At 44.4% G+C, this 15,704-nt stretch overlaps 1 protein-coding gene across 1 annotated transcript in view; it reads left to right on the forward strand.

Moving 5' to 3' along the window:
* LOC141259035 (vertebrate ancient opsin-like) overlaps positions 1–15,704 on the forward strand; it is a 519,273-nt gene that overhangs the window by 63,367 nt on the left and 440,202 nt on the right. Inside the window, exon 2 of the mRNA XM_073674447.1 lies at positions 3,538–3,866. Coding sequence (XP_073530548.1) covers positions 3,538–3,866 — 329 coding nt within the window. The remainder of the gene's footprint in view (positions 1–3,537; positions 3,867–15,704) is intronic.

Genomic DNA, 15,704 nt, shown 5'->3' on the forward strand with positions numbered 1-15,704 from the left:
GGCAGCCCGTTCCTGCCTGCTGTACCTGACTGGACACAAATATAGTGCGAAGCCCCACATAATTTTTTTTTAATTATTTCATGAATTTCCTGAAATAATTTAAAAAAAATTGACGTGGGGCTTTGCACTATATTTGGGTCCAGCCAGGTACAGCAGGCAGGAACGGGCTGCCCCCAACCACCAGCTGCCTATTTGTACCTGGTTGGACACAACAATATAGGGAAGCCCTTTTTTTCTTAATTATTCCATGAATTTCATGAAATAATTAAAAAAAAAAAAAACGTGGAGCTTCTCCCTATTTTTGTGTCCAGCCAGGTACAACTAGGCAGCTGGGGGCTGGAATCTGCAGCGCAGGGAGGCCCAAGCTTTCTGCCCCCCGCTGAAAATTGCAGTCCGCAGCCGCCCCGGAAAATGGCGCGTTCATAGAAGCTGGATGCTGTACCTGGCTGGCATACAAAAATATGGCGAAGCCCACGTCAAAAGTTTTGGGAAAAATTAATTAAAAAATAAATAATAATTTAGGGACTGCATCTTTATTAACTCCTCAAATGTCATTTAGTGTTAAAATAATGGATTTATTTTAAAAAAAATGGCGTGGGATCCCCCATAATTTTAGTCTCTAGCGGAGGTTAAGCAGACGGCTGGGGCAGATGTTTGAAGCCTGGGAAGGGGGTAAAACCCACGGAGCTTCCCAGGCTACTAATATCAGCCCCCAGCTGAATACCTAGCCTTTACTAGCTATTAAAATGGGGGACCCCCCCAAAAAAAATGACGTGGGGTCCCCCCTATTTTAATAGCTAGCAAAGGCTAGGCAGACAGCTGGGGGCTGATATTAATAGCCCAGGAAGGGTGCCATGAATATTGGCCCCCTCCCAGGCTAGAAACACCAGTCGTCAGCCGCCCCAGAAATGGCGCATCCATAGGATGCGCCAACTCTGGCACTTAGCCTCGCTCTTCCACGCTGCCCTGGTGCGGTGGCAGGGGGTAATAGTGGTGGGGTTCATGTCAGCGCCAGCTGCCATGAAGCCCAGGTTAGTAATGATGGGCGTCTATAAGACACCCCCATTACTAACCTACAAAGTGTTAAAAAGAAAAAACACACTACACCCAGAAAAAAATAATTTATTTGAAATAAAACACACAATTTTATTTAATTCTTAGTTTACTAAAAATAATAGTTACCTGTCCACGTTCCTGCGCTGATCTCCCATGCACAGCTGTCACATCTGGAGATGGTGACAGCTGTGCATGGCTGCTGTAAGCTCACGCTGCCGGGAACACGTCCGCTCCCGGCAGCGGGAGCCACTGACTGAGGTCACCGGAGTGCATTCAGGCAGCGCAGCTCCGGAGACCTCCTTTACGGCACTGTTGTACCGTGGGAATTTCTCACGATACAGCAGGGCCGTAAAGGAGCTAACCGGAGCAGCGCTGCCTGAACTCCGGTGAACCCTTACGGCCCCGTCATTCTAGCGGCGGCAGCGGTTCAGAGCGGTCACATTCTATGTGGCTGCTCTGAACTGGAGATCTTCGTGGGACACTCGTGGACTGCTACGGAGGGGTAAGGATAAGGTTGTGGTTTATTATTTTATATTTTATTACAGGAGATCGATGGCTTCGGGGAATTAGGTGTCTTGGTGAGTTTAGGTGTAGTTTTTTATTTTTTACTTTATTTTAGGTGGCGATCGGCGGGGACAGGTAATGTATGAACTAATTTCTTTTAGGTAACCACTGGCCACCAATGACATGTATTTAACATTTATTGGGGACACAGTAGGGCAATTTAAATAGCAGGATCAGTCTGATGGGAACTACTGCTCCCATCCAGCTGATCCTGCTGGCAGGAGTGGACGGGGGACAGACATAGGCCGATGGGAGTAGTAGTGTCACATCGGCCTATGTCTGCCTGCACGCACACACACCGCACACACCCGCACACATCGCACAGACACCGCGCACACCCGCACAAACATCGCGCACACACCCCGCACACACACCAATCATGACCGGTCTGGGAGGTGAGGCTGACCTGTGCGGCCGTGGGAAAGTTCATGTGAGTTCATGCAGTCAAGCATGAACTCACATGAACCCTCTGAGGGCAACGCGGCAACTTCAAATGAACAGCTGATCGGCATCACCTGATACCTCAGCTGTTCATTTGAAATAACCGGCGGGAAAGCGCAGCACAGAACGGGAAAGCCGGCGGTGAAGTCTTTTCACTGCCGGCTTCCCCGCCCGGGTCCTTCACTCCCCGCTCCTTGGAGCTGCGCTCCCCGCCCGGTCCTAACTTACGATCGGGATGGGAGGTGGCGAGGGGAGCGGAGATCGGGGTGGGAGGCTGCGGGGAAGCAGTATGGGGCTGCGTGATTGTTTAAAAGCCGGCGGCTTTATACCGCCCGCCGGCTTTTAAACAATCAGGAGAATTCTCCCCCGCTGGGATGGCATTCTGATGACAGGCTGGATCGCGCTGCCATCCAACTTGTCATCCTTCACAGACACTGCAGAGCGCAGACATTATGGGAACTTCCGATTCCGGTATCCGATATTGTAAAAGTATCGGAATTAAGTATCGGAATTCCGATACCGCGAATATCGGCCGATACCCGATATTACAGTATCGGAATGCTCAACACTATTCATTACGTATTCCATTTGGTTCATATTTATTCTATACAAAGGGGGATAGGGATTTTTTTGCCCCTTACATTAGTCATCATTGGTCCAGTTAGGACTACTATACCATCGTGATTATATTGATGTCGATCTTTTTACTCAGACCTCTCCCATGCCGCTGTTTATATATTTTTTGTATATATTTGTTAATAATCTTAATTTATTTATATTTTATTTATTTACTTGTTTGCCCCTAATTTTTCTTTTTTTGGGGGTACACCACTTACAATATTGTTATTATGCCAACTGAGATCTTTTTGGTTTTATACATTATCAAATAGTGACCTGCAAAAAATGAAAAAATCAGCTCTATTTGATCAGGAATCTTACATATTTTCCAATAAGCTTGACTTTTATTTCTATAGTGCACATGACTGTAACTTAAAGAGATTGGCCACTACTTTTATATTGATGCCTATCCTTAGAATCAATATCATCAATATCTGATCAGTGAAGGTGGAACACCCGGCATCCCGCCCGATCACATGTTACTGAGTCCTTCTGGAAGTTCTCAGATGCTGCACAGCACAGAAGCTTTTTCAAAACTATCGTGGCCATGACTGAAAACTGCAGATCCACCCCTTATTCGGAGGAGGTGGCTTTACAATAATCGGCCACAGCTACTATAGAAATGACAGAGCTGCTGTGTTCCAGCAGCATCCGAGAACTTCTGTCAGTCACTGGTAACAACTGATAGGTGGAGATTTCGGGTGTTGCACCCCACCAAACAGATATTGAAAAGTAGTGGTCAACTGCTTTAATTATGTGCTTTATGTTCTCATGTGTTATATAATAATATATATATATATATATATATAAAATTCTATTTGCTAAATCTATAATAACTATTTCTCTTTTAAACCGTAGGAACTGTATCTTTGGTGTCGCTGGCCGTGTTGTCGTATGAGCGTTATAGCACAATGCTTAGGAGTACAGAAGCAGATCCAACAAACTACAGGAAGGCTTGGCTGGGAATCCTGGTGTCTTGGTCCTACTCACTGTTTTGGACTTTGCCTCCACTTTTTGGGTGGAGCAGCTATGGACCAGAAGGGCCAGGTACTACTTGTTCTGTGAACTGGCACTCACGTGATGCCACAAACACATCTTACATTGTGTGCCTTTTTATCTTTTGCCTGGCCCTGCCTTTCTTCATGATTGTGTACTGCTATGGAAGACTCCTGGTTGCCATCAGACAGGTAAGGTGAATTTTGAAATAAAATGTGGTCAGATTGTTGAGCCACACACTGCAATAACTGCTAAATGCATTTGATAAAATAGTTTATCTAAGGGCTTATTGGCATCATTAGTTCCTCCTGATCTTTTCATTTTAGTGCAAGCATTTATTTCATGGTTGCCCTTTTAATCCACTATAAAGAAGCTAGACCACCAGAAATCAGTTGCTTTGCATATGAGAAGAATATATGACTGTAAAACTAAAATGTAGGTGAGTTATTGACTAAAAGCGGACCTCTCAACACCTCTTGCAAACTGTTGTTCTCCCAAAATACAGGTGGCGAGCTAGATGGATTAAATCTGTCCTATCTTTAATGCAGTTTATGTTATTAATAGTTTTTCAGTTGAGAGAATTGAAAACTATTATTATTATTATTGATTTTAAAGCACCATTAATTCTCATACTGTATGTCAGGGACATCACCAGGGGATCACACAATATCCCACCACTTTGACAGGTTTGTAAGGATTTGTCAGGGATTCATGCACACACGATCCCGATTGCTCACTACGTAGCTATCGGCAAGCGACCAGTGAATGCGGTGAAATTGCAAAAAAAGTGCCATACCACAGATGTTTTTTTTTTTTGCCACGCTCACTGAATGCTAAAACTGACCATTCTTATTCTCCAGGTCATTACAAGTTCGTAGATACCAAACATGTACAGGTTCTTTTTTATTTAAGTGGTGAAAAAAAATTCCAAAGTTTGCTAAAAAAAAAAATGGCGGCATATTCCAAGACCCGTAGCGTCTCTATTTTTCGGGATCTGGGGCCGGGAGGGGGCTTTTTTTTTTGCACGCCGAGCTGAAGTTTTTATTAATGCCATATTGTGGTATATCCGATGTTTTAATCGCCCGTTATTGCATTTTATTGCAATGTTGCTGCGATCAAAAAACATAATTCTGGCGTTTAGAATTTTTTTATCGTTACGCAGTTTACGGATCGGATTAATTATTTTTTATATTGATAGATTTGGCGATTCTGAACGCGGAGATACCAAATATGTGTATGTGGGTTTTTTTTTTATTATTTTATTTTGAATGGGGCGAAAGGGGGGTGATTTAAACTTTTATATTTTTTTAATTTTTTTAAAAACATATTTTTTCACTTTTTGCATGCTTCTATAGTCTCCATAGGAGACTAGAAGTAGCAACTGTCTGATTGCCTCTGCTACATAGAGGTGATGAGCAGATCACCTCTATGTAGCAGAAATGCTCCTGTGCTATTAGCACTGACCACTAGGTGACGCTCATAGCGATCAGCACATGACAACCACTGGGGTCTGCTGCAGACCCAGGGTTGTCATGCCCACCCATCAGTGACGGGGTCACCGATGGGCGGGGTAAGTAACGGGCTTTCGGCGCGGCCATGTTAAATGCCGCTGTCAGAGATTGACATGTTAACGATTCCACCCGCGGCTGTTGCGGGCACATGTCAGCTGTAACAATCAGCTGACATGTGCTCAGTTCAGTGTGGGCTCAGTGCCGGAGCCCGTGCTGAACAGGGGGTGACAGCCTGGTGCGTACTAATATGCCCCAGACTGTAAAGTGGTTAATGTTTAAAGGGGTTGTCCAGTACTATTGATAATTGGCCAATGTATTTTTATGTTGAAAAGAAGTTTCTTTGTAATTACATTGCGCTGCTGTTACTGCTTGTGAGTGGCGCTATCGCTGGCCACTCAAAGGCATCACATGACCCCCCGCTGATGTCACGTCAAGTGGATGCTGGGCTGTGGGCGAGGTTACCTTGTGCGTCACACCCTGCATCCACCACACGCTTTCACAATGAATGGGGAGAGGGAAAGCACGTGGTGGATGCTGGGTGTGACACGCGGGGTAACCCCACCCACAGCCCATCACTTACCGTCGAGCGCAGCACTGAGTCACACCCTGCTGCAGCTGGAACTTGACTTGACATCAGCGGATGTCAGAGCCGGCTGCAGCCGGGGATCACGTGATGTAACAGCAGCGCAAGGTATTTACAAAGAAACTTTATTTCAACATAAAAATAAATTGGCACATTATCATTGGTACTGGACAACCCCTTTAAGGTTATCCTCTGTGTAATTTAATTGAGAGACATTCATTTTACCATGATGTTGGTCACTCTCAGCAAGATTGGTCTATATTTTTCAATACTATCTATCTCCCAGACAGTTCATTCTGCCAGTGTAAAACTGACAAGTCTAGTCATTGTAATGCATGTCTATTGCAATGCATTAGACCAGTAAACAGATAAATAAAAGTTGAAGTCCCATTGAGGGACTAAGTCAAAAAGTAAAGTTTAAAATTGTATAACTACACAGATATGCAAAATTTGGGTTTATGGATTTTTTTTCAAATTCAATCACTGATTCTTATGTTTTCTTATGCCCTGATTTAAACAAACATTTCTATTTTTAACAATCACTTATGGATTTTGCACAAAACACATGTAAAAGTATGTACAAGAGTGATGAACAAGAAAAATCTTTATTGCAGGCAAAAATATACACAATATTATTTATAAAAAAATTATTGAACATTCGTTCTACAACTTAATTATTGCGCCTTTTCCTTTTCTGTTCAATAGCTTCTCTTATAGAAGGCCTGCGGATCCTCTCTTTGAAGAATCCAGCAGTAGTCCCCCTTCCTGTTCACGTTCCATCTACCTTGGCATCATTGCCATCACATTGATATCTTGATGAAATCTTGCTCTTTGCTAACAGCACCAAGGTTTTCAGGAAAGTAGTCCAAATGGTAATGTAAAAAATGTAACTTCAAATTCATCAGACAACCCAAGGCTTTGAAACGTTTCATCATGTTCTCCACGATGGACTTAAATTTTGGATCTTTGTTTTTACCTAGAAATTTCTTCATGACTTCTTTAAAAGAATAACAAGTTCATTTCTCAACAGCTTTCATTTTTGTTTCGAACACGTCGTCCTTCATGAGTTTCCAAATATCTGGACCCACAACAATGCATTTCTACAGTTTTGCTTCTGACAACTCTCTTCTTCTTTCGGTAGAGTATTCACAAACTGCTTAATCAGTCAAGCTTAATGTGGAGTGGTAGCAGGAGAGCTTTAGTGGGATCAACTAAACTTTCCGCAACTATGTTCTCATTAGCCAACTTTTTTGCCTTCAGTGATGAGTCCTATCCCAGCTGTCCCATTCACATAAAAAGCATGGGTACTTCATGTATCTTCCCTGCTGCCCAAGGAGCAAAGAGAGTACTTTCAGTTCTCCACATATTGACCATTCTTGATCCTCATTGTCGAGTTTGTTGAGAGTAAATTCTAAATTCTCATAGCTTTCCTTCAAGTGCACAGGCTGCTCTACAGGCACTGAAGCATACTTACTGTCATTGTGCAGTAGCATAGCTTTCTCCACTCGCTCACATTGCACTCAATGTTAAATTTTTCCATCAGCCCAGGAACATGACTGCAATACACTAGAGAACCGTCTTGAGAAAAGTAAGGAAGGGATTCTTTTTCTCTACTTCTGCACCTTGAAAAACAAGTACCAGGAGCTAGCAGGTTCTTTTCCTTTAGTCTAGAGCCTAAAACGTCTGCAGAATGTTTGGTAAGGTCCAAGTCCCTGACTAAATCATTACATTCACGTTGTTAGAAATAGAACTTAATCCACCAAAACCACTAAATACTGGAAGGAATCATTGTAAGCACACCACCACACTTTTATAAACTCTATCTAAAAGAAAATTTGCTCCCCATAACAACGAATCACAGAGCAGCTTTCATTTCTTATACTGCTGAGGTAAAATGAAATATATGCTATGGACACCATCACACTCTTTGACAGAAAAGATTTTCTTAACCCAGATTCTGTAACATAGCGTCCATTAATTTGTAAACAATCTAATGACATCAAAATCATCCACCCAAGTTCACGCAAAGGGGTCAAAGTATTGTCCTAGAAAAAGCCTATGGAGTTGTAAAAAAATTGTATGTGATAGAATTCTTTTTGATTTTTACGGAGTCCAGTGATTGAAGGAATATAAGAATCACCTGTTACTTTTCAAACAATTTCACCATTGCAGACCTGTGTTATTTGTTCGCGGTTTAACAGTATACCATATAGGAGTGTCAATTGAAGATATTACATAAGGAATCATCCTTTATGAGGCCGACACTTTCTACCAGAACACATACCTAATACTACTTGGTCATCAAGGCATTGTTGTTGCTGTGTAAATTACTGACCCTGTAGTTGAATTTTAATGGCTTTACTTAAAATTGTTCCTGACAGCATGGATGTCACAAAAGTACATCATCACTTCCAAAGTCTCTTTTAACACTTCCTTGCTGAGTACCTGTTTTCCACTGGGAGATAAAAATGTATCTGGCACTTAGAATCTTGTTATGTTTAGGTTTCACTATTTTTCGACCTTTATTTGAAGGTTGTGATGACTGACAGCATACTAATAACAAAGCGATAAACTTACATTACATTTGAAAATTGCAAAGTCAGTAATGTGCTGTCTATGGGTTCAAACCTCTAAATTCATGCACTGACACTTAGGCTAAGTTTACACCATATACAAATGTGCTGTCCCTTAACTTTTTTCAAATGACTTATTTAATTTATTTTACTCACTTATACTGCACCATTAATTCCACAGCGCTTTACAGACATTATCAGCACTGTCCCCATTGGGGCTCACAATCTATATTCCCTATCAGTATGATTTTGGAGTGTAGGAGGAACCAGAGGAAACCCACACAGACACAGAGAGAACAATCATACTCCTTGCAGATGTTGTCCTTAATGAGATTTGAACCTAGGACCTCAGCGCTGCAAGGCTGCAGTGCAAACCACTGAGCCACGGTGCTGTCCAATTAAATTGGGTTAAGAACTATAACTTCTTAACATACCAGTTCAAAAAATTATTGCAATAAGCTAAATTTATAACTACAGGCTGCAATTAGTGATGAGCGAGCACTAAAATGCTCAATGTAAGTGTATGGGAAACTTGAGCATTTTTCAGGCGGCTCCCCCCGGCGGTCTGCAGAGGGCCTAAAAATTGCCCAAATCGATGGGAACAGTGCTCAAATGACATGGGAACAGCATGGGGAAGACCCCTGGAAGCATCTCTGACTCCCAGATCACTGCTGTCAACAACATTGTCAGAGTATTGCGCCACTTTTACGGACTCACAATAAAACATACAAAACCGAATCCAAAATGGATTTTCCTGGGAAATATGTTAAGCAACATCCTTTCCAGGGTAATGACTTGTATATAAGGCAAAATAAATAACCAAAAACAAAAATACTCCTCCACACCTTGGGCTATGTTCACACGTAGCGTTTTTGATGCGTTTTTGCACTTTTGCATTGCTTTCAACCAAGACAAATACATTCACCAGGAAATGTCATTTTAACATTTTACAACCTTATCTGGCCATGTGGTGTGTGACACATCATCAGACACATGCATACAGTGCTGAAAAGACATGGGAACAGCATGGGGAAGACCTCTGGAAGCATCTCTGACTCCCAGGTCACTGCCTAAAAGTGTGCCCATCATAAGTTATCCTTGGTGCATGCGCAGATGCCTCCCGCCATGCACCTGTCATTGTAGACTTGCAACAATCACCGTCCACGTCCTTGTCCCAGTGCAGCGTTCAGTTGTCCCTACCCGATTCCTTGGAATGCAAGCGCAAGTATGCAGCCAGCCACCCACCAACCCACAGGCTGCAATACTATACTGCCAAATTTTTGACAGCTGCTTACACTTGAAATGTGGCCTTTTAGGCTCGTGGAGGTGGAAGCTTTCCACAACCTCATGCCGGCGGCGGCTGGGTGTCCATACTCGGTCCCCAGCCGCCACACTTTTTCTCCCGGTGTCGGCTCCGCCTTCCACAAGCACGGGTCCCACAACATTACCCGTGCCGTCCCCAGTGCACTTACTGGGAAGGACCGCCTAACCACAAACACGTGGACAGGACAGGTCAATGTGGCCAGGGACGGTACAGAGCCAGTCCACAGCTTTTTTTTTGCTGAGTTGTATTTCACCACAGCCATATTCTTTAGATTGGTGAAAGGACTTGGGAAACCATATCTTCCCAGCTGTCATTTCTCCCAGGAAGTCCTCTAAAGCTGCTTTCACTTGAAATGTGGCCTTTTAGGCTCGTGGAGGCGGAAGCTTTTAATAACCTCATGCCGGCGGCGGCAGGGTGTCCATACTCAGTCCCCAGCTGCCACTGTTTCTCCCGGTGTCGTCTCCGCCTTCCACAAGCATGGGTCCCACAACATTACCCGTGCCCTCCCAAGTGCAAATACTGGGAAGGACCGCCTAACCACAAACACGTGGACAGGTGAATGTGGCCAGGGATGGTAGGGAGCCAGTTTACAGGTTTTTTTGCTGAGTTGTATTTCACCATAGCCATATTCTTTAGCTTGGTGAAAGGACTTGGGAAACCATATCTACCCAACTGTCATTTCTCCCAGGAAGTCCTCTAAAGCTGCTTGCACTTGAACAGTGGCCTTTTAGGCTCGTGGAGGTGGAAGCTTTTCATAACCTCATGCCGGCAGCGGCTGGGTGTCCATACTCGGTCCCCAGCTGCCACTGTTTCTCCTGGTGTCGTCTCCTCCTTCCACAAGCATGGGTCCCACAACATTACCGTGCCCTCCCTAGTGAACTCACTGGGAAAGACCGCCTAACCACAAACACGTGGACAGGTGAATATGGCCAGGGACGTTACGGAGCCAGTCTACAGCTTTTTTTGCTGAGTTGTATTTCACCACAGCCATATTCTTTAGCTTGGTGAAAGGACTTGGGAAACCATATCTACTCCAGCTGTGATTTCTCCCAGGAAGTCCTCTAAAGCTGCTTTCACTTGAAATGTGGTCTTTTAGGCTCGTGGAGGCGGAAGCTTTTCACAACCTCATGCCTCGTGTCCATACTCTGTCCCCAGCCGCCACTATTTCTCCCGGTGTTGTCTCCTCCTTCTACAGCGCGGGTCCCTGAACATTACTGCTGGTACTTTTCTGTGGGAATCTGCTTGCCTCCTACCAGCCTGGAATATTTCCAGTAAACTATGGTACGACGCCATGGTATTAGCACTGCCCCCAGTAGCAGTAGCGGAGCCTTTTCCCAATTTCCTTCTCTGGAATTTTATTTGGTAGACTGAGTGCCTGCCCAAATACATTAGTTTCTCACAAAGGAGCTGAAGATAGAGTGGCAGTAGGTGCAAATTTCTCCAGCCTGTTAGATATCAGAGGGTGAACGCCAGCACATTGGATCAGTAGTTAGCACTGAATCCTTGCAGCGCTGGGATCCTGGGTTCTTATCCCAGCAAGGACAACATCTTCAAGGATTTTGTATGTTCTCCCTGTGTTTGCATGGGTTTCCACCTCAGTAAAAAAACAGCCATAGAGTGTCCGGGAACCTTCCCACACACTTTCCTTAGCCAGGACTGCTTCTCGGCAGGGTTGGACGGTCACACCAGCGAATCCTCTGGTGTTCCCTGGCTTCTACAGTCATGGCCAAAAGTATTGAGAATGAGACAAATAGTAATTTTTCCAAAGTTTACTGCGTCATTCTTTGTAATGGCAATTTGCATATACTCCTGAATGTCAAAAAGTGATCAGCTTAACACCAATTACTGTACTTGCAAAGTCAATATTTGCCCAGAAAATGAACTTTAACCCCCAAAACACATTTCAACATCATTGCAGTCCTGCCTTAAAAGGAGCAGCTAACATGGTTTTAGTGATTGATCCATTAACACAGGTGTGGGCGTTGATGAGGACAGGGCTGGCGATCAATCAGTCATGATTAAGTAAGAATGACATCACTGGACACTTTAAAAGGAGGCTGGTTCTTGGTATCATTGTTTCTCTTCAGTTAACCATGGTTATCTCTAAAGAAACACGTGCAGCCGTCATTGCACTGCACAAAAATGGCCTAACAGGGAAGAGTATCGCAGCTACAAAGATTGCACCTCAGTCAACAATCTATCGCATCATCAAGAACTTCAAGGAGAGAGCTTCCATTGTTGTCAAAAAGGCTCCAGGGCGCCCAAGAAAGACCAGCAAGCGCCAGGACCGTATCTTAAAACTGTTTCAGCTGCGGGATCGGACTACCAGCAGTGCCGAGCTTGCTCAGGAATAGCAGCAGGCTGGTGTGAGTGCTTCTGCACACACTGTGAGGCGGAGACTCTTTGAGCAAGGGCTGGTTTCAAGGAGGGCAGCAAAGAAGCCACTTCTCTCCAGAAAAAACATCAGGGACTGACTGATATTCTGCAAAAGATACAGGGAGTGGACTGCTGAGGACTGGGGCAAAGTCATTTTCTCTGATGAATCCCCTTTTCGATTGTTTGAGACATCTGGAAAACAGCTTATTCGGAGAAGAAGAGGTGAGCGCTACCACCAGTCTTGTCTCATGCCAACTGTAAAGCATCCTGAAACCATTCATGTGTGGGGTTGCTTCTCAGCCAAGGGAATCGGCTCACTCACAGTCTTGCCTAAAAACACAGCCATGAATAAAGAATGGTACCAGAATGTCCTCCAAGAGCAACTTCTCCCAGCCGTCCAAGAGCAGTTTGGCGCCCAACAATGCATTTTCCAGCATGATGGAGCACCTTGCCATAAAGCAAAGGTGATAACTAAATGGCTCATGGAACAAAACATAGAGATTTTGGGTCCATGGCCTGGAAACTCCCCAGATGTTAATCCCATTGAGAACTTGTGGTCAATCATCAAGAGACGGGTGGACAAACAAAAACCAACAAATTCTGGCAAAATGCAAGCATTGATTATGCAAGAATGGACTGCTATCAGTCAGGATTTGGTCCAAAAGTTGATTGAGAGCATGCCAGGGAGAATTACAGATGTCTTGATGAAGAAGGGGCAACACTGCAAATATTGACTTGCTGCATTAACTCATTCTAACTGTCAATATAACCTATTGGTACTCATAATATGATTGCAATTATATTTCTGTATGTGATATAAACATCAGACAAACACTAATAAAAACCAGAGGCCAGCAGATCATGTGAAAATATAATTTTGGTGTCATTCTCAAAACTTTTGGCCATGACTGTACATCAGGAGAGTTCATGATAGCGCTAACTTTGCAGCTGCTATGGGGATCTTTAGCGGGGGAGAAAGGTGAGCCCTCAGAATCAAATCCTCTGGTGGGCCCAATGTTTTTCAATCTGAAAGAGCTTCTCAGTGGGAGTTGTATTTCACCACAGCCATATTCTTTAGCTCAGTGAAAGGACTGGTATAGAGGGAAACCGTATGTACTCCCGCTGTCATTTCTTCATCACCTCGTTCCGCCCATTGTCACACACGACCATGCCTGGCTGTATGTTCAGGGGTGAGATCCACAGATCAAGCTGCTGTGTTACAGCTTTCAACAACTCTGCAGCGCTGGGCGGTTTGTCACCTAAGCATTAAGCATGTTATCTTCAGCACAGCCTGTTGCCTCTTGGCCAAGGCAGTGCTGCAGTGCTTTCAGCTTGTGACTGATGTGGTCATTTCGGAGATGGAGGAGGAGGTGCAGGAGCTGAACAATGTGATTACATTGAGGTTACATTGGCGACTCTGTTTTTATACTAAAGAAAGATCCTACTGGGGGTTTTTTTTTACGTTATTTTTTAAAGCAAATGCATTCACCGGGAAATGTCATTTTAACATTTTACAACCTTATCTGGAAATGTGGTGAGTGAAAAATCATCAGACACATCCTGTTTCATTGATGATGGAGGGACTCTGAAAGACACATAGAGTAGGGCCACAGTAACGAGTACAACATGTTCCCATTAGAAAGGAGAGAGTCTGCTATACAGTTATAGGGTATGCAGTGAGTCCAACGGCTGACCAAATTTAGGAAAAACCCCACTAAGAAATTAAAGACACATAGAGCAGGGCCACAGTAACGACAAATTCCCATTAGAAAGGAGAGAGTCTGCTATACAGTTATAAGGTATGCAGTGAGTCCAACTGCTGACCAAATTTAGGAAAAACCCCACTAACAATTTAAAGAAACAGAGCAGGGCCACAGTAACGACAAATTCCCATTAGAAAGGAGAGAGTCTCCCATAGTGTTGGCCTATGCAGTGAATGCAAGGTCTGCCAAAAATTTGGAGGCACTTCAATGCCCCTTGTAAGAGACGTGGAGGAGGGCCTCATAAAAAAATGTTCCCATTAGGAAGGAGCAGGCCTCCTATACTTGTAATGCCCATGCACTAAGTATATGCGCTGACAAACATTTACCCCTGGGGGGTATGCATGAATATACTGTATAAAAAATTTTTTTTACGGGCATCATAAACACCCTTTAAAAAAATTATGTGGGTGTTGCATCACGGACCACGGTCACCCTGGTGATATGGTGGTGGAGGATGAGGAGAAGGAGGAGGACAAGAGCAAATAGCTAAAATCAGGAAGCATATATCCATGTGTGGGTGTGAAAAGGAGCATGGGAATACACCTCCCAAGAAAAGACACTGTATTTGAGTTTATGTTACGCTGCTATCATTCGGTGGTGTTGAGAAGTCTGGCCCAATCCAGCCCTTGTTCATTTTTATAAGAGTCAGCCTGTCAGCATTTTCAGTTGACAAGCGGATGCGCTTATGAGGTATAATTCCACCAGTGGCACTAAAAACCCGCTCTGATAAAACGCTGGTGGCAGGGCAGGCCAGGACCTCCAAGGCATAGAGAGCCAGTTCATTCCACGTATCCAGCTTGGATACCCAATAATTATAAGGCACAGCGGAATCACGGAGGATGTTGGTACGGTCAGCAAGGTACTCCCTCAGGATCTTCCCAAACTTTGCACTCCTTGTGAGAGTACCCCGCACCTCAGGGCTTGTGCGATGAGAGGGGCTGAGAAAATTCTCCCAGAACTTTGAAAGTGTTATCCTGCCTCTGCTGGATTGAAGTTGTGTCTCTCTCGCCTGTACTCCTTGTTAGTCCAAGGAAGTGTGCCCTCTGCCGCCAGCGTTTTCAGATGGGAATTTTTTTAATAGTTCCGCAACAAGGGCCTTCTGGTACAGCCCCATTTTTGTACACCTGTCTGCCTTAGGAATAAGAGATATAAAGTTCTCCTTGTAGCGTGGGTCTAGAAGTGTCACCAACCAGTAATGACTGTCACCCAAAATTTTGAGAACGCGAGGGTCATGGGAAAGGCAGCGTAACATAAACTCAGCCATGTGTGCCAGACTACTAACAGGCAAGACTTCTGTGTCCTCACCAAGAGGATGACTGACCATGCTCTCCTCCTCCTCTTCCTCTCTGTCCTCTGGCCATCCATGGTGAACAGACGGTATGACAGCTGTGCAGGTAGTACCATCTATAGTGCATGAAACTAGCTCCTGTCATTACTCCTCCTCCTCTTCCTCATTGTCACCCAATCCACGTTGGGATGAGATGAGGCTTGGCTGTGTGTAATCACCCTGTATGGTTCCTTGCTCCATCTCATCATGCTCCGCCTGCAATGCATCCTCTTTGATTGTGAGCTGAGAGCGTTTCAGAAGACAGAGAAGCGGGATGGTGACGCTAATTATGGCATCATCGCCACTCACCATCTTGGTGGTGTCCTCAAAGTTTTGGAGGATGGTACATATGTCTGACATCCATGTCCACTCCTGAGGTCTTATGTGTGGAGTCTGACCTGAATATCGACGGCCTTGTTGATGCTGGTACTCAACAACTGCCCTCTTCTGCTCACAAATCCTTCCCAACATCTGCAGTGTAGAGTTCCAATGCGTGGGGACATCACACACCAGTCTGTGAGCCGGAAGCTGCAAACGCTGCTGAAACACGGCAAGGGCGGCGGAAGGTGTAG

Source organism: Phyllobates terribilis, unplaced genomic scaffold (genome assembly GCF_046119375.1).
Source record: "Phyllobates terribilis strain yellow unplaced genomic scaffold, ASM4611937v1 Scaffold_3__8_contigs__length_932513732, whole genome shotgun sequence".
Classification (NCBI taxonomy): domain Eukaryota; kingdom Metazoa; phylum Chordata; class Amphibia; order Anura; family Dendrobatidae; genus Phyllobates; species Phyllobates terribilis.